Source organism: Lycium barbarum, chromosome 9 (assembly GCF_019175385.1).
Source record: "Lycium barbarum isolate Lr01 chromosome 9, ASM1917538v2, whole genome shotgun sequence".
NCBI classification, from domain to species: Eukaryota; Viridiplantae; Streptophyta; class Magnoliopsida; order Solanales; family Solanaceae; genus Lycium; species Lycium barbarum.
The window spans coordinates 103,143,221-103,165,427 of NC_083345.1; the positions used below are offsets into that span (position 1 = coordinate 103,143,221).

Consider the following 22,207-nt stretch of genomic DNA (forward strand, 5'->3'; position numbering starts at 1 on the left):
ATTAAAGACCAAGGCATTTGAAGGACACTCCGCACAAAAAATGAATTTCACCCGGTAGTCAATTTTGACCCTGTCATTTAAGCTATATATTTTTTCAAAATATTTAACTTATAATCAATATTGACAGATTTCAAATAAAACTCCTCCTCTACAATTCGAAAGTCGTGTGTGATCAGTGGGAAATAGGCAAATATTACTACCAGTACTTTGCAAGTAAGATATTTCTCATAATGGAACAGGATTACAAGATTATGATTATCAAAATGGAACAAGAGTACCAATCTCATGTTTCAAAAAGACCAAAATTCAAGAATCTGTTGTTTGCTATCTATTGATCTGCAGTCTATCCTATGATCTTAGTAGCTACAGTCAATCAAGCAAACACATTGCAAAAGCAAAAAAGGTATCAAGTTACAATTGTGGCATTTCAAGTAACAAATTGAGTTCCACATGAAATACGTTTGTCTAAAGTTGGCTTGATAGTTCGAATTACTTCAGATCCGTATGTCTGAACTCTGAAGTTTGAGACTACCGGGCCAAACTTCAGACACAAATGCCTGAAATTTTGGACTGTCATACCAAACTTTAGGAAAAAATTCTGAAATTTGAGATTGTTAGATCAAACTTCAGAATTTTTTTGCTATTTCCGAAGTGCCTAGAGTTACAGAATACAGTGCGGCTATACATTAAATGGGGGTCTCGAAATAGGCTATTTGGGCAGCCCCGTTCACGACTCTACTTGACATGGCAGCAATCGCACCCGCTAGCCAGCTTTCACATTGTCAAGCTACAAATCTCTCTATATCAGCATCTCTCTATAATAACTAAGTTTTTTCGAAACCAATTTTTTATGTTATATTTTACTTCTCTATAACAACATTTTACCTATAACAACAACAACCAACATTATATTAGTACGCTCTGTGTAAAATTACCCCATATAACAGCTATCTTCTTTTTTTGATAATATAATAATGAACCATCTTTATAAAAATAGAATATCTATGATTATCAATAATAAGTATAAAGATTTTGACAAAATATTTGACCCTTTAATACACTATTTATGACAAAGAATACCCTATGAATATATATATATATTTTTTCATCATTAAATAATTTTCCTTCGTTATACAAAGTGTGATTAAGCTTAGAATTTGACAATTAAAAAAAAAATTAGTATGCATCTTTTTTGCCTATAACAACGAGATATTATTTAAATGTCAATGTTGTTATATGTGTATAATAATCATTCTCTATAACAACTAAAAAATTTCGGACCCAACGATGTTGTTATAGAGAGGTTTGACTGTATCCCTTTTTTTATTATTATTTTTTAAATTGAGTCTCTTTCTAGTTCTTTTAATTTAAGAGAAATTAACATAAATAATCATCCGCTAAAACAATACCCAACAATTTATTTTTTTGTATATTAATATACGATAGGAGTATTCATTTTTATATATAATAATATATATTTTTGCATATTTAGTTAGTGAATGTAATTTTTTTGGTCGACTGCCAAATGTATAATTTGCCCTTAATTTAAAGCCATTACCATTTGTCTAACATATTGTCAAATTGTTTACGGAAAAGGGTAAAAAAAAAAAAATGCCCTTAAGCTATGTGAAACGAACAAAAATTTCCCTCATTCATAGTTTGGTCCAAAAATGCTCTTAAACTATGCAAAATGGAATGAAAATGCCCCTATTGTTGCTTACTTGGGTCATGCTCTTTTTCTAATAAACATATTGTGTTCTTTTTCTTTTTAAACACATTTCTAAAATAAAAATATTATTTTAAAAGAAACCTTTTCTTGTTTCTTTACTTTTAAAATTCCTTTAACTAATAAAAAGGTGGGAAATAGTTTTTTTTTCTTAAAGGATTTTATCGTTATATAAAGGAAAATTAATGATGGGTTACTATGACTTATATATATGACCTATATTATCATTTAAACATGGGGTAATTTTATTTTAATTGATAAAACGAAATTAAGAAAACAAATTACTTCCACTTTTTTATTAGTTAAAGGGATTTTAAAAGAAAAGAAACAAGAAAATATTTATTTTAAAATAATATTTTTATTTAAAAAAGTGTTTAAAAAGAAAAGAAACAATACGTTTATTAGGAAAAGGCCATTTTGACCCAAGTAAGTAATAATAGGAGCATTTTTGTTCAATTTCGCATAGTTTAAAGACATTTTCCGAATTGTTTATCAAAGAACCCAAATATCATTTTCTCAAAAAATTGGGGAAGTCCTACAATATTTTTAAAATACTCAACTTTGCAAATTCCCCTTCATTCTTGGAATTCACAACTTCAATTTTCACAGTTCCATTAGAGAGTCAACGCAATGGGGGCAATTACGACGGCATTGATAGCAATAGGGGGAGTAATATTAGGTTGGATTACCATTGAAATTGCCTGTAAGCCGTGTCTTGAAAAGGGTCGTCATGCTATTGATCAGGATCTTGACCCGGATGATCAACACAACAATATACGTGCCCCTTTGAATCCTAACCCGAATCCTGACCCGACCCCATCTGAGGATCCGGATGCTACTGTTGCCCCTGTTGTCAAAAGCGTTTGATTTACTCTTCTTCTTTTTTTTTTTTTTTTTTTTTTTTTTTTTGTTTGGACTTCTTTTGTTGTTTGGTTTTGGATGGAATATGGGTAACAGAATGTATAATGTTTCTTTTGTTTGTTACTGGAATGGTTTGTTCTGAGATATGGTTATTTGTTCTCCTATTGTTTGTGTGTTTTGGATTGTTATAATCGATGTCAATTTGCTAATTTAGTTGAATTTATTAGCTACTTTTACTTAAGCCCGTCAACCGGTTTAACCGGAACTGGACCGGTAACTGGTTACGGAACCGGACGGTTTCCGGTTAAAAAACTGGAACCGGTACCGGTTTGAAACCCCAAACCGGAACCGGTCCGGTTCAAACAGTCCAAAACCCTTTTTTTTTTCGTATAGTAAATATATATTATAGTATTTATTAGTATATTGTAGGTATATTTACATATGTTATATAAGTTTATAAGTAAAGTTTAAATATTTACTGACTAACAGGCTAACAACAAGTCAGCAATACAACATATACGTGTATATACTTGAAAAATAACTAAAATATATTAAGAATATACTTATAATATATAGTATATGTTTAAGTATACATATACTATACTTAAACATATAGTATACATATATATATATATATATATATATATACATATATATATATATATATATATATATATATATATAAGTTATACTTATATGCTATATATTATAAGTGTATTCCAAATATATTTTATGTATACTATATATTCTTATTATATATTATATGTATACTTAATATATATTATATGTATACTATACTTATATGTATACTATATGTTTAAGTATAGTATATGTATACTATATGTATACTATATATTATAAGTATATTTCAAATATATTTTATGTATACTATATATTCTTAATATATATTATATATATACTTAATATATATTATATGTATACTATACTTATATGTATACTATAAGTATAACTTAAACATATATATATATATATATATATATATATATATATATATATATATATATATATATATATATATATATATATATATATATATATAGGTTTAAGTTATACTTATATAGTTATATGTATACTATATATTATAAATATATTCCAAATATATTTTATGTATACTATATATCCTTAATATATATTATATGTATACTATACTTATATGTATACTATAAGTATAACTTAAATATATATATATATTTAAGTTATACTTATATGTATACTATATATTATAAGTATATTCCAAATATATTTTATGTATACTATATATCCTTAATATATATTATATGTATACTATAATATATATTCTTAATATATTTTAGTTATTTTTCAAGTATATAACTTTCTAGTTTTTAATTTACGTAGATGTATATTATAAGTATATTTTAGGTATATTCCTAACTTAATAAAAGTAAAAATATGAACACAAGTAAATAGAAGAAAGCTCAATGAGCCATATATTTTATTCATTCTTGGATAACATTTATTTGCAAGTTGTAGTTTTTTTTAACTTGCAAATAATACATGAGTTGTAAAGAAATAGTGGAATAATAAAATCACCAATTCTGAATCATTTCGTTAATTTCCCCCATATCGTATTCGACCATGGAAATATCTTCAAAGTCTTCCATTTGGTCTGGTCCACTTGCTATCAAATCTTCAATTTCTTCCTCTTCGCCTTCCTCCGCTTCTGAGTTTTGGTTGCGTCGCTCCGATCTAATCCAATCGCGAATGCACACTAGTACTTGCAAGCTAAAGCCGAATAATGAATGTCTATGGTCTCCAATTTGCTGTCTTCCTTGGCTAAATGCGCTCTCCGAAGCCACGGTTGATACTTGAACCGTAAGGATAACTCGAGCCATTCTTGAAAGTATCAGATGACTTGCCTTGTACTTCTTCCACCATGCTAAAACGTCCAATTCATTCAGTTCCTTGATATCCACATTTGGCTGCATCAAATAAAAGTTATATTCATCAAAGTTTGCATTATAAGAAGAAGTTGGCTGTGAATGTAAAACTTTTAAATGCGACAAACCCGACAAGCCCTTTTTGCTACTTTGAGAAGTAGTAGGGCGTGGAGCAACGGGTGTAACACGTTCTTCCAAATTAGAATAATGAGTAAAAACTTTTCTAAACTCGTCATCAACAGCGAGTTCGGCTTCAGCTAAAGATGGTTGAACTCCCGGTTCAATTTCTAAAAATGTATAAATTTGACCAACCAATGCTTTAGTATAAGACACTTTTAAACAAGGATTTAAAAGAGAACCCAAAATAAATAAAGTTGGGATGAGAAAAAAATACTTCTTAAATTTGATTATCATTTCAAAAATAGCTGCTTGATAACCGGGTTTATATTTATACTCTTGTAAAACTCTAGCTATTTCCGCTAAGTAGGCTAAAATTTCGATTACCGTGGGATATAATTGTCTAGAAAAAACAAGAGTTGTATTATAAAAAATTTCTAAGAGTTCAACACATTCTTTAACATCTTCCCAATGCGAAAAATTTAACCAATCATCACTATCAGTATTATATTTGTTGTGAACAAATGGGAATCCTATACTCATATGCTTGTTGTAGCATAATGTAAGTGTAGTTCCACCTAATCTCAATTTCTACTTGAATTTTCCTAGGTCTAAAGTTATTTTCCACACAAGCATTCTTAAAATCTCTAAGTCTTGCCCTATTAGCATTACAAAAAAGAAACGCAACCGCACCTCTAACTTTTTGAATAGAATCGTCAAAACACACAAGACCATCTTTAACAATTAAATTTAAAATGTGACAACTACATCTTACATGAAAAATATTTCTTAGCGGAGGGTTTATTTCTCTTTTTAAAAGACCAATTGCCTTTGTATTATTAGAAGCATTATCTAAAGCAATACAAAGTGTTTTTCTATAAATATTAAAAAATCTCATTATAGTAGACATTGAATCCGCTAAAAAATTTCCATCGTGACAACCTTTTCCTTCATCATATAAAAAAGCTATAATTTTTTTTTGCATAACCCAATTGTCATCAACCCAATGACATGTAATAGCAAACAAATCCAACTTGTTAAGACTAAGACCCAAATCAGCGGTAAGAGAAACATTACAATTTAAAGAATTAAATACATGGCGCAAATAAAATCTATATTTTTTATACAAATCTATAACATCCGCTCTACAAGTACTTCTAGGAATATCCTCAAATAATGGATTATAACAACGTTGAATGTAAGTAACAAACCCCAAACCCGAGGGAAAGGAAAATGGTAAACAATCATAAGCTACCATTTTAGCTATTTCTACACGCTTTTTTTTCTTGTCATACTTAAAATTTCTACCAGTTCGTGGATCTATCGTCATTTGAATACCCCCACATTTGAACCCGTTTGCTCTCCCCATACTTCCATATGTTTAAGTCTCATATGATTATTTAGTGTACCCGTTCCACCATCCTTACTAGTTCCTTGCCTAAAAGAAAATACTTGTCCACATATGGTACATTTAGCTGTTTGGCTTTCCTTATCCTTAGTCATAAATTTCCAAATTTTAGCGGTTGGCTTACGAGTTCTAGGCGGTTTGTTTTGTGTATGTGATTGTGCAGGACATGTATCTCCTATGAGAATTTCGGGGGGTTGTGTTTCATCATCATCATCAATTTCATGAAAAGTGTCGGTAAAATGATGTTGCATTGGCTCATGACCTAAAAGTGGATTATTTCCACCAACATCAATACCTAAATTAGGTGTTGCTTCCACAAATGTTTCCTCATTAAGCCCACCCCTAACAATACCACTACTACTACCGGCACCACGTCTAAATCTCTTTGACATTATTAAATAGAATTAATTTAAATCACAATCAAATAAATCACAAGAAAATAAATTGCAACAAATTAAATTGCTAGAATTAAATTGCGTAAATTAAATTGCGAAAAATAAAGATAGAGTTGGAACGAAGGTACCAAATTGCCGGATTAATTTTCAACAAAGTGAAGGCGGCTAGAATTGCAAATCCACCAAAGCTACTTCGGATTGTTACAAAATCACTAACTCCACCAACAATATTATAATTGCAAAATTAATAATTGAAACTATAATAAGACTTTGTAATATTTATTTGAGAGAAATATAAAGTGACTAATTATTGCAAAGTAACTATAATTGAGAGATTGAGATTTGAGAGAAAGAGAAGAGTGAATTGGTGTGGATTAAAATGAAAATGAAGAAGGGTTTATATAGGGGTGGGGGATGGGTTAAAGTGTTAAAAAATAAAAGTTTGGGGGGTTGGGGGGGCCAAAATTGAGTTTATGGCCGTTTGGCAACGACCATTTTTGCAAATGGACCGTTGCCAACGGTCCAATAATGAATAGCCCATTAGCAGCCAACGGCTATAATATTTTTTTTTTTTATTTCACCGGTCCGGTTGACACGTTTACTTTTACTATAGGTATTTAGCTATATCAATCAAGCCGGCACTTACAAACTACCAGCTAAAGTGTAACTGCTCCTAACTACTACTCCCTCCGTCCCAATTTGTTTGAAGGTTGACCAGTTTGGGGAGTCAAACAACTCTTTCTTTGATTATGATTTTTCCAACTCTTTTCATATATTGTGAATTATTAATTATGCAGACTTATACTACTTTTTATGTAATTATCTAATATGTAAATTTTATTATAAAATAATCGAACAATCTATATCTAAAATTAAATCAAAGAAAAAGTTGTTTGACTTCCCAAATTGGTCAACCTTCAAATAAATTGCGACGGAGGGAGTGCATAAAGTACTAGTAATAAAATCAGTCCATCTTTTCTCTCATATGCATTTTCCTATTTACACTACAATTGCTCTTTTCGTAGTTGTGGAAGACGTCTTGTTGTTGGTTTCCGTTATTTAAAGAAGAAGTTAATGGTTGAGTGAGAAATAAGAGTAGTAGATCATATTCGATAAGAAAAAAAATAAAATTGGAATCCATAATTGTGATGCTTGTTGTGGATCTCGATCCAATTTGAATAAACACACAAGCATTCCTTTACTCTCAAAGCATCTCTGATACACATGCAGGTGCAGTGCTCCATTTGACTGTGTTACTCATCCGCTTTTTTGCCTAAGTGTAGAAGCAGTCCCCCTGGTTGATTTAGGCATGATCATACAGACTCAAGATATTGAAAAATATGTCCCAAATTTGTTATGTAACCGAACAATGAAAAGAACAAAAAAATTATCTGTTCACACATGAAACTTCTATGGAAAATTTGTGGTTTTCCCCTCAGTAAAAGGCTCTGAGTCAAAACTGTTTCTCTCGAGTCAATCCGGCTGAAGCATGCTACTTCATATGGAGCACAAGTAGTAGGGTTTTCAAATTCTTTTACTGACACAAGTGAGTTATAGGCTGGTCTGACTGAAATTTTGACAATGTCTACCGTGACCAAACAATTTCATGTACACTCAGAAATAAAAGTAATGTACCGCTTGCCTCCATTTCTGTGGAAAGGTTCTTTAACTGTGTTCTTGGCTTTTTACTGATACCCTTGAGTATGGAGAACTCTCACTCTTTATCTGCTTAACGTATGAGAGGTTCATGGCAACTTCTATGACCTGCTATATTGGAATATACAGATACCGCTTGGTGTTCAGCCAATATGCGGCACTATACACTAAATAAGGCCATTGCCCTTTTATTTAGGTTCGAAACCCCCTACCTACAACAACAAGAGGTTTGCCTTCTGGGTCGATCTTGTCGCTCAAGGCTTGCTTAGTACGGGTTATCTCTCTTGTATGGTTTGCGGGGTTTATCCTGTGCGCACTCAAAGAGTAGTGACTGCGGGTTCCCTTGTCATAAAAAAAAAAAGGTCATTGCCCTTTAATTGTTGTATTTTTATTCTTTCCATTTTATCCCTATTTCTTAACGATTTTCCAGACTTAAAAAGGTTACTGAAGCTGAGGGATCGTTCTTGAAACAATCGAAGTCATGTATAAATATGAGTTGTAAACATCCGAACCCCCTCGGCGAAAAATTACAGTGTATTTTCAAAGTTAAAATTATTTTGTTATGTATATATAGTAGATGTTGAACCCCCTGACTTCTTCGTGTATTTACCTTTTAGAATTTTTGAACCCCCTGGATGAAAATCCTGGCTCCGCCACTGCTCAAGGCCTCTCCCTTCCATTTCTACAGCAAGTATTCACGAAGTCATTTCCTTTTCACTGGCATACTGAAATGGGGTGGAGTTCCATTGCCTGGAATACAAGATAATCAAGAAGATACTGAGATCTCACTTCCATGTAGTATGTATTGGTATAGTTGACAGCAATATTCAGCCATTATTTATTCTTGAAAATGGACCAGTCAAGGGAACACATAGCAAAAGAAAAGAGTCAAGGTGAACAGGTATTGCCAGTGCCGATTGTAGCTTATTCGCTACGGATTTAACCTAACCCAATATACATGAGAAAAACCACTAAAGTTAAACAATTTGATTATTTGAACTTGTAATTTTAAAAGCATATAAATTCATTGCTAAGAACTTTAAAGGTAAAAGTCATTAAATTTAATTACCTTTGTATTGTCAGATTATAACGCGTCATTCAAGAAAAACGACATCGCTTGCAGTTATTTAAGCAGGCCAAGTGGATAATATGGAAGTATTGATTACAGCAGTCATGCTGTGTGAAGGAGATCAAACTATGAAAACCATGGAAGAATGAGAGGAGACGTGTCGTCACATTTACAACTCGTATTTACCTTTCTTTTTAGCAGTTTTTGGTAGTAGTTATGTAGTGATAGATCTCTGGTTGATTCATTTAAGATGTTACATTGGATGTAAAAGGCAAGTTTCTAAACTTGAAGCTCAACTTTGAGTAAGAGTGCAATGGTCCTGGAGTGAAATTTAGTTTCTAAACAAGGAAGATGTGAAAGTTGATAATGCACACACCTCAAATCTCGTATACATATCCTTTTCTTTAGGACCTCCTTACAACTTCTGTTAGCATGAACAAATACTGGCTTTGCCTGGTTCAAATTCTATTAACTACAGAATTTTCTTGTTCGGCAGGACAGGCTAGGAACATCAGGTATATCAGATCCAAAGATTTATAAATCAAATGCGAAATTTGATAAGTACATATGAAAATCAGTCAGTCGCTACCTAAATCATTTCATTTTTGGCATCACATTCAAACATAAGCTTTTCATGACAAGGTGCCTCCAGTTTAACATAATTACTTGACACCAGCTGCATATAAACCAGTTTCAGTTAAGACTCAAAGAAGAACCATCCAAGCAACATGCTGTAAACATTCTACATAAAATCCTTGATTGTCCATTACTACAAGCTAGTCAAATGGTAAACAGAATACTGACTGCATTTTCTCACACCCAGATTAAGCCCCCAAAATCTGTAAAAATACCCATTCAGCCTTCAAGGGAATCTTTTCAATGGATCAGCTGTCTTGCCAGATCTGGCATCAGTCCAGGCTTTTGCAATCGTCTTCTTCATTTCCTCATCGCCGTCCTCATACATGTTCTGCAAATAAAACAGTGTTCATCACATACAAATCGAAAATAAAAAAGGAACTTTTGCAAAGAAGTGAAGACGTCCACAACATCAGATACTACGAACAAGTTGATACCTTCATCAAATCCATAATTCCTGCCATGGGGTCTTTTTCTTTGTCCAAACTTGGCTTGAACTGCAAGATAACAAGCATGACATGGTTATTAAACAAAGACCATAATCAAAAAGTGAGTAATGAATCCATGGAACATGTAATAACCTTATCCTCTTTGTAATGCAAATCCAACCAGTTCCCTTTGGAGGCTTTGGCTAAGGTGATGACAACCCTAGTGGGTTTAACAAGCACCTTACATTTCTCAGGTGAAATCTCTTTGTTCAGTTTCGGTAAGGAGATGCGATAGTTCTTTCCGTGTACATCATGAAACTTGGCATCAAAAGACATAGGCTTGAAATCTGTCTCCATTTTCTCCTGATCTACTCCTTCCAATGATAGATATATCTGCTTTGGAGAAAAGTGAGCCATAAGAGAGAGAGAGAGAGAGCAATTGAGGGCATTGTAAGACTTCAGAAATCCAGAACTGATAGGAATATTATAGTAAAAATAAAAACTCTTTACAACTGTGTTGCTCTATGGTTCAGTAAAGATATATAACCAGTTTAACCAAGCTTCTGAAATAAATCTGCTTAGTTTGAAAAGTGTCTTTTGTTAGAAGTGTTTTGTCCAAGAAGTACTTGTAAAGAGTAGCAGTTTATGTTTAGATAATTAATTTGAAAAGCACTTTTGTCAATATTAGAGCAGCAAGTTGTGCTAGGCCAAAGTTCCAAAAGTGCACTTGGAGAAAACTACTTTTTTTAGCTGAAAAATAGCTTCTACTACTACTCAAAAAGACTTAATTTTTCCTAAAAGCTTGATCAAACACCTCAATTCTCTAAAATAAGTTTTTTTATTTCTTTTTTTTTTAAAAAAAAGAAGGTAATTTTGGCTTAGCAGAAACTTCGCCAAAACAAGCTAATAGTCAGAATTAGATGTATGAGTTCTGTTGCAACTGTTGAAAGACCAAATATCCACCTTTCTCATCTCTGCTTTGGTAACCATAGCTTGTATACAAGAAAATTGAACATTTAAATGGCCACAGAGGGGCTCAACCTTAATCCTTTGAATGAAGAGATCATACCTTCACTTTGTCATTGTCCTGATCCCAACTGAACGATGAAACAGAAACATAGTTCAGTGATGGGTTATGGATCACTTTTGGAGCAGTTGAAACTGGAGCTGGTATTTGAGAAGATGATACTGAAGCACCATTTGTTGACAGCTGCAGAACAGCAAAAGACGTTAAGGAATTATGATATCTTTATACAATTTTCAAACTTGCTAACAGAATAACCTTGCACTGAGAACAGATTGAAAAGAGCTGCTAATTCTTATATGTATAACCACATCATAATAGCAACTAAACAAACTACATATGAAACTCTTGGGTGCAGTTTCTGATTCTAGAAGAATGATTCAAGTCAAATTAAATGCTATTGCCTCATTTCTCACAATATTTATATCTCATTTAATAAGTTTTTGAAATATCGAATGGACCAAACTTGTACGTCTCTTAAACTAGTATTTCAATTAAATACTACAATGAGCAACAACAAAAACTTGGATATGATGAAGGGAGATTATAGTGGCCCCGTGTTCTAATCTCATTCATGTATACATCGCCCATTTGTGGAAGTAATGTTACACAGATTCGTAAAATGAAAATAATGATCAATCAGTCTCTCCTCAGACCGTTCCTTGGAGCTTTGTTTGCTACCTTACATTATCTCTCCCGAGAAGATTCACTCAACCAGAGTTATCACCTAGTGTTTTTTAACTCCGCTAGGGATTACACATGAGACGATTCTCAACTCACTTCATTGACCCCCAGACCACACCTTGGGTGCTTTGAAATCTTAGTCTTCTACATAATAGTTGGTCCTAAAATGAAATGAATCATAATAACTCGTACCATTAAATGTTTAAGCATTGAAAGAGCTACAGATAGAGCAGGAACACGAAATATTTTAGCGAAATCCGTTTTATTTTATTTGTGTCTTAGTTTGACTGAACATGGAGTTTAAAAACTTAAAAGAAGACTTTTAACTCTTGTAAGTGTTAAATAAAGATTTGGATAATCTACCAAAATGCCATTTAATTTTGTAGTTGTAAACATGATATGTGGAATGTTGAAATTAAAAAGTTGCCAATTGCAAAAAGAGTCATTCTTGTTTAAACGAAAGACAAACAAATTGAAACAGAGGCAGTAATACCCTACTTCCACCAACAATAAAAGGGGGCAAACAAGAACAAACTGAAACTAAAACCCAAATCAACAGGAAGAACATTTATCCATATCTATTACTTGTAATTTCAGAATACAGACGAGCAAGAATAGACGAGCAAGAATAGTGGAAATAGAAATAAATGAAACCTTTTCCAAGTTACGAATCTCAGAGGAAATGAGAGAAACAACACGTGGCCGTTTTGCTATGTTTTGAAGATGCTTAAGTTCCTCTAAATCCAAAGCTAAGTCGTTTCCTGCCATTTTCTACTTTATTTCTTCTTTCAAATGAGCAATCCTTTGTTTTGGAAGAGTTCTGAGGTTTTATAGTAGCATAGAAAATGCTAGAAACTGATAAGATTGTTTTTCAATGTATAATAATAGTCTTATTTATTTTTTATACTGAAAGTTCTAGAAGGAAGTTTCGAGACCCCAGTGGCGCGTGAATGTGTGTTAATGGGCTTGGGTGTCCATTTAGTTCAAGTTTGCTGGCCAGGCTCAGAGGGGAGCCTGCTAACGTAATAAGAATTGGGCAATTCGCAGGAATGGCCCTATTTTGGGTGGTCTTTAATTTTTGTTCCTTTAATTGGTGATCTTTAATTTTTGCTGTTCGCCTAATACTATGAGGTTTGGAGTTCGAACTCTAGTTTAGTCAAAAAAAAAAAAAATCTCAAGGCAGAGTTTTATAGCAAAGTTAGGTCTATTGGGCCAAAATTAGGCCTGCAGGCAGAATTTTGCCTTTACCTTCAGGCAAAATTCTGTTTTGCGAATCCAAGTCTCTACCTTGCTAAATTCCTTTTTTTTTTTTTTACTGAGCTGGGGTTCGAATCCAGAATCTCGAGATATTAGGCGCAGGGAAAAAATTAAAGACCGCCAATTTGAGGGACAAAAATTAAAGACCATCCCAGAAGAAGGACAATCCTCGTAGAGAGAGAGAGAGAGAGAGAGAGAGAGAGAGAGAGAGAGAATTTTACCATTTTTTGCATGGATTGACCTTCAAAGGCGCTGGTCTTTAATTTTTTTCCCCTCAAATCGTTGGTCTTTAATATTTGTCTTTCGCCTAAAAAAGTGGCAAAAAATATCCCGAGGTTCTGGGTTCGAACTTTCGCTCAGTAAAAAAAAAAAGAAAAAAAAATTGCAAGTCAAGCCTTCGCAAAAAGTTTAAGGTAGAGTTAGCCTTAAGGCAAAAAAAAATAAAAAATTCTACTGGAATTCTACAAAGTTAAGGCCTAACTTTTGCCCGAATAGGTCTAGTTTTACAATTGAAATTTCCCTTACGATTGTTTTTTTTTTTTTACTGAGCCGGGATTCGAACCCAGAACCTCGTGGTATTTTAGGCTAAGGGAAAAAAATTAAAGACTAGCAATTTGAGGAATAAAAATTAAAGATCACCCCCGAATAAGGACAATCTAAAATCAGGGGTTATTCAGTTAGTGGAATAACCCATATTCAAAGATAATTCTTTTATAAAATATATATAATCCGTTGAAAATATATCATTGGCATACGAAAGTCATTCAATTATGTTGTTTATTTAAGGGTGTACATGGACTGGGTTCGTTCGGGTTTTTTAAAGACCAAACCAAATCAATTGCATCGGGTTTTTAAATCTTTAAATCAATTTAAACCAACAAAAGTCGAGTTTTTCAACCTCAGGTTTTCTCGATTTTTTCGGGTTGCTCGGCTTTTTCGGGTTTTTTTTTTAGTAAAGTCTTCATACAAAACATATAACTTGTACTTCAAATATTTCAACTTGTACTTCAAATATTTCTTTAGTCCTAGTAAGATACGACTAACTAATTAAGATATTTATTAAGAAAATAACACAAAATTTGAAATGAGAGATGACATTGTACTAAAATATTCAACAACAAAAATGTAATGAAATTGCATAAAAAAAATGATCATAATCTAAAAGTACTAAGTCATGCTATAATAAATATGGCTAATTTATAAGGCATATAGAAAATGATCATAATCTAAAAGTACTAAGTCGTGCTAAAATAAGTACGGCTAATTTATAAGGCATATAGAAAATGATCATAATCTAAAAGTACTAAGTCATGCTAAAATAAGTACAGTTAATAAGTTACATTACTAGATATTAAAGAAAGAAAATTAAATTAATTTACGTAATTTCACTTTCGACTGAACCAATATAAAACTAAAGAATAGATATCAAACATTATTGTCATTTCTAGTGTTAGAATTGAATTTCTTTTGTTAGCATTAGTATTGATTTGATTTTTGTTGAATTTTATTTGAGTTACTAATATCTATGAGCTATAAAACTTATTGGACCATTCAAAATTCAAAATTGCAAGCTTGAAATAATATGTTGAAAGACAAAAAACTATGAAAAAATTTAAGAAACAATTATAAATTACATTATCAATAAATATTTTTATGTATAAAATGTTTTTGAAATTTTATAAATGTAATATCGGGTTGGTTTGATTCGGTTCGACTTTTTTTAGTTAAAACCAAACCAAATCAATAGTGTTCGGATTTTTCTTTTTAAAACTAAACTACTAGTCGGGTTTTTTTTCTCGATTTGATTTGGATTATCGGTTTGGTGAGGTTTATCGGTTTCTTTGTACACCCCTAGTTGTATTGTATTTTGTATGCCAGTGTTTGTTCAATGATACACTTGACATACAACGTCGTAGTGACGTTTCTTAACTCTGAATTTCGACGCCGTATTAGTCCAAACCACCTTCATCTTCCTCAAGTTTTGTGTATAGTCTCGTTCAAATATTTTTAACGAATTTCAAGCGTATCCACTCAGAAAACAACTACTAAAAATATTTGGACAAGACTACTCTGCTCTCTCACGGACACATACTCCAAATTCAAGTGTCCCCCTTCCCCAGCGATCTTTTGTCTCTCTTGTTCTTGAACCTTTGTTCTTTTCCAAAACCTCAAATCCGAAGAGAGGATACCGAAACCAATAAAAAAAAAGAGTTAAAGATTGGATTCCAGATAAGACTGTTACGCCTCTCATTTGCGTCATAGTAGAACCTATGGTTTCCTAGTCGGGTATGCCTTGGGAATAGAGGCTCGAGTTCGAGTTTTGGAGGTAAAAAGTGTCTTACTCCGTGTACAAAGGTACCAGCAGGTATTCCTGGCAATTTGCGGGATTAGAAGTTGAACAAATCGAATCGACGCGACCTGAACTGAGCTGGAGAAGTCTGTAGACACCAGTCATTGTCGACGGGTCGTCGACATGGTCGACGGACCGTCATTGTGCGGCTTTGATAGGGTTCTGCAACCATGAGCTCTGCAGGCGCAGGTTGACGGGCAAGTCGATGGGTCGTCGACCCGCTCGTCAAACCGCACCGCTGTAACTTTTTTACCTCCGAGTATAAATATGTGGTTCACGACCCAATGTCTTAGTTTCTCTCTTCTAAATCAGAGAAAATCCTAGTATATTCACTCCCAATATTTCCTATCATAATAGTTGAGATTTGGTAAGATCCGAGCCCCGTAAAACCTGAGCTTGTGAAGAAGAAGGTTGCTTCTAGGGTTTCTTTAAGGTTGTGAAGCTTAGGAAGTTGGATTTGAAGTGATTCTTGGAATCTTAGACCCCTCAAGGTATGTAAATGATTTCTACCCTTGTATTTGAGTTAATTATCAAGAGTTTTAATGATTTTAAGTAAAGGGAGGGTGCTCATGGAAGTGGTAAGTTGATGAAGGGTAAGATAGTGATTTGGGGTTATTTTAAGAGATGATTGGAAATGGATTTAAGTATATTTTGATATATGAGCGTTGTCTTTGTTATTGTGAAGTTGAAGAGTTGTTAAGCTTACAAGGAAAATATTGTCTATAATTCGTTAAGCTCTATATGTATCTAAAGATGGTTAGTGAGCGAGGTAAATAGTCTAATTGAGGCCTATGTTATCTTAACTGTAGATTTACAAGTTCGAGAGGTAGAAATTGGACGATCGGATATACTTCAAGGTATGTTAAGGTTATATTTTCTTTCCTTTGGCATGATCCTATGATATGAGCCAACGAGCGAGTAAGCGAGCTTCCATATTACTCTACTCTTAGAAGCATTAGGAGTACTTCAGTCTTTAATGTTCATGTACCGCGTTTATGATGATTCCTTCTTTTCACGGGTCTAGCTTTATGTATCCAGTCCTATGTAAACAGTTTATTCATGCATTACATTCATTATATATATCCATGTACATTGACCTGTGACCAGAAGGCGTTATATACGTGAATATTAGATATATATGGGGTATGAGAAGAGAGATAGGCGTTATACACGCATTACCACCTGATCAATTAGTGCACAGTGACGATGGTATTAATTATGGCCGCAGAGGAGCCGATATGATATGATGAGATGCCATAGAGGCTTGACAGGCGTTATACACGCACATATATCAGGCGTTATACACGCACATATATCTAGATGTATGACCTTCATTGCTAGGCATGAGCATGCATATTATGCGCCCATAGTGGCATTATCAGTTATATAGCTTCATGCAGATACATACAGATACTAGTTTATACAAGTACATGCAGATAGTTATTTCAGCTTATGAGTTCAGATCTTATTCATGGTTCTTACATATATATGTTGTTCTTATGTCTTTCATACTCAATACATTATCCGTACTGACTCCCCGTTGCTCGGGGGGCTGCGTTCATGCCCGCAGGTAAAGGTAGACAGGCAGGTGGCCCAGCTTAGTAGGACTTTTATATAGCAGTGATCAGTGCACTCCATTTGATCCGGAGTTGCAGTCTATTTTGGAATGTCATCATTTTGAGATGTATATAGATGGGTATGACGGGGCCCTGTCCCGTCCTTTCTACAGCTTTTATTCCAGTAGAGGTCTATAGACAGTTGCATGTATTAGCCAGATGATGTATCCTTGTCGGCTTCTATTCTTTTGTGTACATTATATGTAGCAGTCTAGCTGGCTTGCACTGTTCTTCCAGCACGTTTATGTATATACCGATTGTTTAGAGTTCTTGATGTCGCCTATTTATGAGATCAGTTTAAGACACTTATGGGCCCTTGTTGTTTAGTAAGGTTCAGATATGAGTATAGAGGTGTTTGGTCGCTAGAGCTCAGAAACTCGTCACGACTCATCGGCTTGGGTCGTGACAGAAGTGGTATCAGAGCAGTTCCGTCCTAGGGTTGTCTACAGACCGTCTCTAGTAGAGTCTTTGTTATGTCCCGTGTTTTCGTATAATTGGAAATTGAGAAATAATTACGATTTATGTGTTATAAGGAAATATTTTGATTTTGGTGAATATGACTATGTTGGTTATGGAATCTTTAATGTTAAGACATCGGGAAAGGCCGAGGGTAAATTTGGAGTTTCGGAAATTAGTTTCGGGAATTACAAAACGGAACTTTTAATGAATTGGGCCAAGAAAAATTGAACAAGAATTTAGGCCCAAAGTTAATGGGGTGGCCTGCCACTAGGCAAGCCCAAGCCCATTTTTAATGTCATGTGCTATGCACATGACCCTTAATAATGGATATATATCAAGTATCTTGCTAACTATCAAGAACAAAAAAAAAAAATTGAAGAACACCCAAAGAAGGGCTCTCGGCCGAACAAGAATAGGGAGAAAGAAAAAAATTGTGCTAGCTTGTGTTGTGATCCAAAAATCTTGATTTTTGCATAGTTGTGGAGTACTCAAGACCCTCTTCAACGGGGTACAATTAGTTTGGCGTAAGGTGCGCTTTTGCGACAAGTCGGGTTTTCAAGAAAAGGTAAGAATTCTGCCCCTTTAATGTTATAGAATTGATATGAATATGTTAAAGATTGGAAATAGAGGAGAATCCCGTAACTTTGATGTAAATAGAAAGCCGTGGGTGTGTGTGTATATTGTGTGTTGGCCGTGAGCCATAGGGAGAAGAAAGTGAGGTGAATTGATCTTGTTTAGTTGGTATAATGTGTTGTTGTGATCCTTGTGTCGTAAATGATTGATTGATGAATTAAATTGGCGTTGGAAAATGATTTCGGATATTATCGGAAAGCGTATACCTTCGGTATCATTATGTATATCATTGTATATTTAGAGTGCTAAAGACTTTAAATATGAATTTATAATGATGTTAATGAATTCGGAATGAAACGACGCGAGTTAGAATGTTCGTCGTGAATTTTCGATGTTTTGAAGAATTATGGAAAGTAATGGATTTTGGGGTAATTTCGTGTATGGCTTGGATTGTAGTTAGGATGTGATTGTATAAGTTTGAATGAGGAAATGAATGCAATTATGTAGATATAGAATTGGAGTTTTGGAAGTTTGAATGAAAGTTGCCAACTTAGATAATAAAGTAGAACTTTGAAGCTAGAGTGGTTTGATTATTGCTTGTGTTGTTTGGTGATGTGTGGGCTGTTGTTATTGATGTATTTTGAGCCGGGCTAAGCCTCGGGGATGTTAGATTTATAGGGGAAATGCTGCTGAAATTTCGGTAGGCAAAAATGAAGTTAAAGGCATTTTTAAGCCTAAGAATCTCAATTGGTAACTTTGACCATTTGCAGATTTCAGACGAAACGGGACTGGACTTTTGGGAGAGCATACGACATCTGTGAGGTATGTAAAGCTTCCCACTCCTTCGTTTGGCATATCTTAGTATGATAGGCGAATATGAGAACTTCCGGAGCATTTCTGCTCCTCGAAACCCGATCCACAGAAAGGTTACTATTCATTCAATTCAATTGAAGCCTAAGGGCTCTATTTTGGCTAGAATGCCACCACTCGTCCGAAACCTATCGAAATTGTGGTCGGGTAACTTAGAAATGATTATGTATGACCCTTTGGCCTATAAATGTTCGGAAAATATGTTCGCCACCTCAATTTGACTCGAGGTGGGCCCGCTACCCCGAAACGCCCTAATTGTCTTATTGGGTTATCTTTGTGAATAAAGTTTGACATGCTACTTTCGATTTTGGAACTTCCTCCTACGGGATATGTTTTGAATATTACGATGCGCTAAGTTACGTTTTGAGCTATACGTACTATTTTGGAAACGTTTTGTGAAATGAAACCTTATATCGACTAAGTATTCGATTACTTTGTATTATGAAATGACTTATGGGATTACTCTGTTTTGAGAGACTATTTTGAAGTATGATTTGCATTTGTTTGCTCACGACTCCGCTCGTGCCTTATTATGACTTCGTTCACCGGTTCCCGGGCCGGATTTTGATTCGTGCGCTTTATGATAATTCGGCCGTATGCTGTGTTACGGTTCCCGAGGCTTCGCCATAGGGCCGGGTTCCGTTTGGAGTTATGCTGTGATATGGCTCGTGATGCGATACGCTCACCTATGATTATGTTTGTGTTCGGGGATGTACGGAGATTTGAAACCTTCTGGTGTTATGCTGTGTGTGGCGCCAGCGTCGGAGTGGCGACCACGTTCCTAAGCATTTGCATGATTTCGTTTGCATTATATATACGTATATGATCTTGATACGGATTTTGACATACCGATTTGTATTCCACTTTGTTATCTGATTTGCTTTCGTTTTGATCCATATTTCTGTACTCCGTGCTTTACATACTCAGTACATATTTCGTACTGACCCCCTTTCTTCGGGGGCTGCGTTTTATGCCCGCAGGTACAGACATTGGTGATCCTCCACAGTAGGCTTCCCTCTTTGCTATTCCGGAGTACTCCTCTTTGATCCGGAGTCCACTTTTGGTACAGACTCCTTTTGCTTTGTAGATATTCTGTACATTTGACTATTTGGGTACGGCGGGGCCCTGTCTCGCCATATGTCTTTGTTTTGAGTTCGTAGAGGCCTGTAGTCATATATGTGGGGTAAGGGTCCTGTATATGTTGGTTTGATTTCGTTTTCTGGTCTTAAAGCGGTCTGCTTGTTATGATGGCCCCAAATGGCCCTTATGCTTATGTTTGCACTTTTGACCGGCGATGTCTATTCCGCCGCTCAGTTTGTATTTGATTTGTGCGACCGCTTAAGACATATTTTCATATAAATTATGTTTGATATGATTTCGTAAAATTCGGAAATAAGTTTGGACCTTATAATGAATGTGTGATTCGGTCTGGGCACCCAGGTAGGGTGCCAGTCGCGGCCCACGGGGCTGGGTCGTGACAGTCTTGTTTATGGGCGTGTTGTGCACCACATTTATAAACAGGAGGCTACATGACATTTAGGATGATGTTATTCTTTCTCTCTTAGATTGTGCGATAGAGCCATATGTTAAGCGTTCCCTTTCTGATGAGTCGTTCTGATTTCAGTGATGCTCCGCAAGAAAGCTACAGCTGCCCAGAAGGACAAGAGAGCGGCCAATGAGGCCACTAGCCGTACTCGGCAGGCTACGAGGGCTCAGGATGAGGTTCAGAGTGAGGGGCCGTCTGAGACATCGCATACCTCGCCTCCAGCACCTGCCCCAGTTCCTCAGCCGGATGCATCGGACCAGGATGTGCGGGATGCTGTGCAGTAATTGACTAGATTAGTAGCCGTCCAAGCTCAGTGGCAGGGAGTTGGTGTTGACCAGCCAGACAGGGCTAGTAGTTCGAGGGTTAAGACCTTGCTTAGGTTAGGTCCTCCAGAGTTTTTGGTGATAAAACAGAATATGGACCCCCAGGATTTCATTGATGGTATGCAGAGGACCTTGAGGGTTATGCACGCGAATGAGGTTGAGTCGATGGAGTTGGCTTCATATAGACTCCGAGATATTGCGATACAGTGGTACCAGGCATGGGAGTTATCTAAGGGAGAGAATGCCCCTCCAACTGTGTGGCGAGAGTTCTCAGATGCTTTTCTTCGCCATTATCTACCTCCAGATGTCCGACGGGCCCGAGCAGACAGGTTACTACGTATCAAGCAGGGCAGTATGAGTGTTCAGGAGTATTGTGTACACTTCGATTCCTTGGCTAGATATGCCCCAGCCATGGTGGCTGAGATGGAGGATAGAGTTCATCGCTTTGTGGTTGGTCTAGGGCCACACTTGATAGATGAGTGTACGACTGCTGCATTACAGCCAGGCATGGATATCTACCGTATATAGGCGTATGCACAGAATTGTTCAGAGTTCTTGATGTCGCCTATTTATGAGATCAGTTTAAGCTACTTATGGGCCCTTGTTATTCAGTAAGGTTCAGATATGAGTATAGGGGTGTTTGGTTGCTAGAACTCAGACACTCGTCACGACTCATCGGCTTGGGTCGTGACAAAGACCTTGTTTCATACTCTACGGATAAAATAAATCAAGGGTACTGCTATAAGTTATAACTTCAATATCTCACTCTTATGAGCTACATATTTTTATTAAGAGTTAATTTAGTGAGCTACATATTTTTGTTAAAAAGTTAATAGCTCGATTTCCACAAATAGTTACATGTTAAGTGCACTTCCACTATACAGATGGAAGATTAATATGATAGTGCATTTATATCTACTTGCTTTTCTCTCTTCACAAGTGTAAAATATGGTTTGGAGCAGATTGACTGCCCATTATTAGGGGTGTGCATGGATCGGGTTTGTTAAAGATCAAACCAAACTAATTGCGTCGGGTTTTAAAATCTATAAACCAATAAAAGTCATTTTTTTTAACTTCAGATTTTCTCGATTTTTTCGGGTCGCTCGGATTTTTTGAATTTTCCCCCGGTAAAGTCTTCATACAAAACATATAACTTGTATTTTAAATATTTCTTTAGTCCTAATAAGATACGACTATATAATTAAGATATTTATTAAGAAAATAACACAAAATTTGAGATAAGAGATGACATTGTACTAAAATATTCAACAACAAAAAAATAATGAAACT

The 22,207-nt window shown here is 34.9% G+C and overlaps 1 protein-coding gene across 1 annotated transcript; it reads right to left on the reverse strand.

Annotated features, from left to right (window-relative positions):
* Positions 1–9,737: 9,737 nt before the first annotated feature.
* On the reverse strand, positions 9,738–12,783 carry LOC132609217 (uncharacterized). Its single transcript, XM_060323094.1, has 5 exons — positions 12,578–12,783; positions 11,285–11,425; positions 10,369–10,608; positions 10,225–10,284; positions 9,738–10,118 (listed from the first exon to the last, which is right to left on the reverse strand). The coding sequence occupies exons 1-5, from the start codon at positions 12,689–12,691 to the stop codon at positions 10,014–10,016; spliced, it is 660 nt and encodes a 219-aa protein (XP_060179077.1). The 5' UTR covers positions 12,692–12,783; the 3' UTR covers positions 9,738–10,013.
* Positions 12,784–22,207: the final 9,424 nt, after the last annotated feature.

Bases quoted from the DNA above. Each gene is read 5' to 3' on its own strand.
- LOC132609217 (XM_060323094.1), bottom strand. From the start codon at position 12,691: ATGGCAGGAAACGACTTAGCTTTGGATTTAGAGGAACTTAAGCATCTT. The intron at 10,609-11,284 runs GTATGATCTCTT...TCTCCAAAGCAG, and splicing joins AGGACAATGACAAAGTGAAG to ATATATCTATCATTGGAAGG. The intron at 10,119-10,224 runs GTATCAACTTGT...TTTTATTTGCAG, and splicing joins GAATTATGGATTTGATGAAG to AACATGTATGAGGACGGCGA.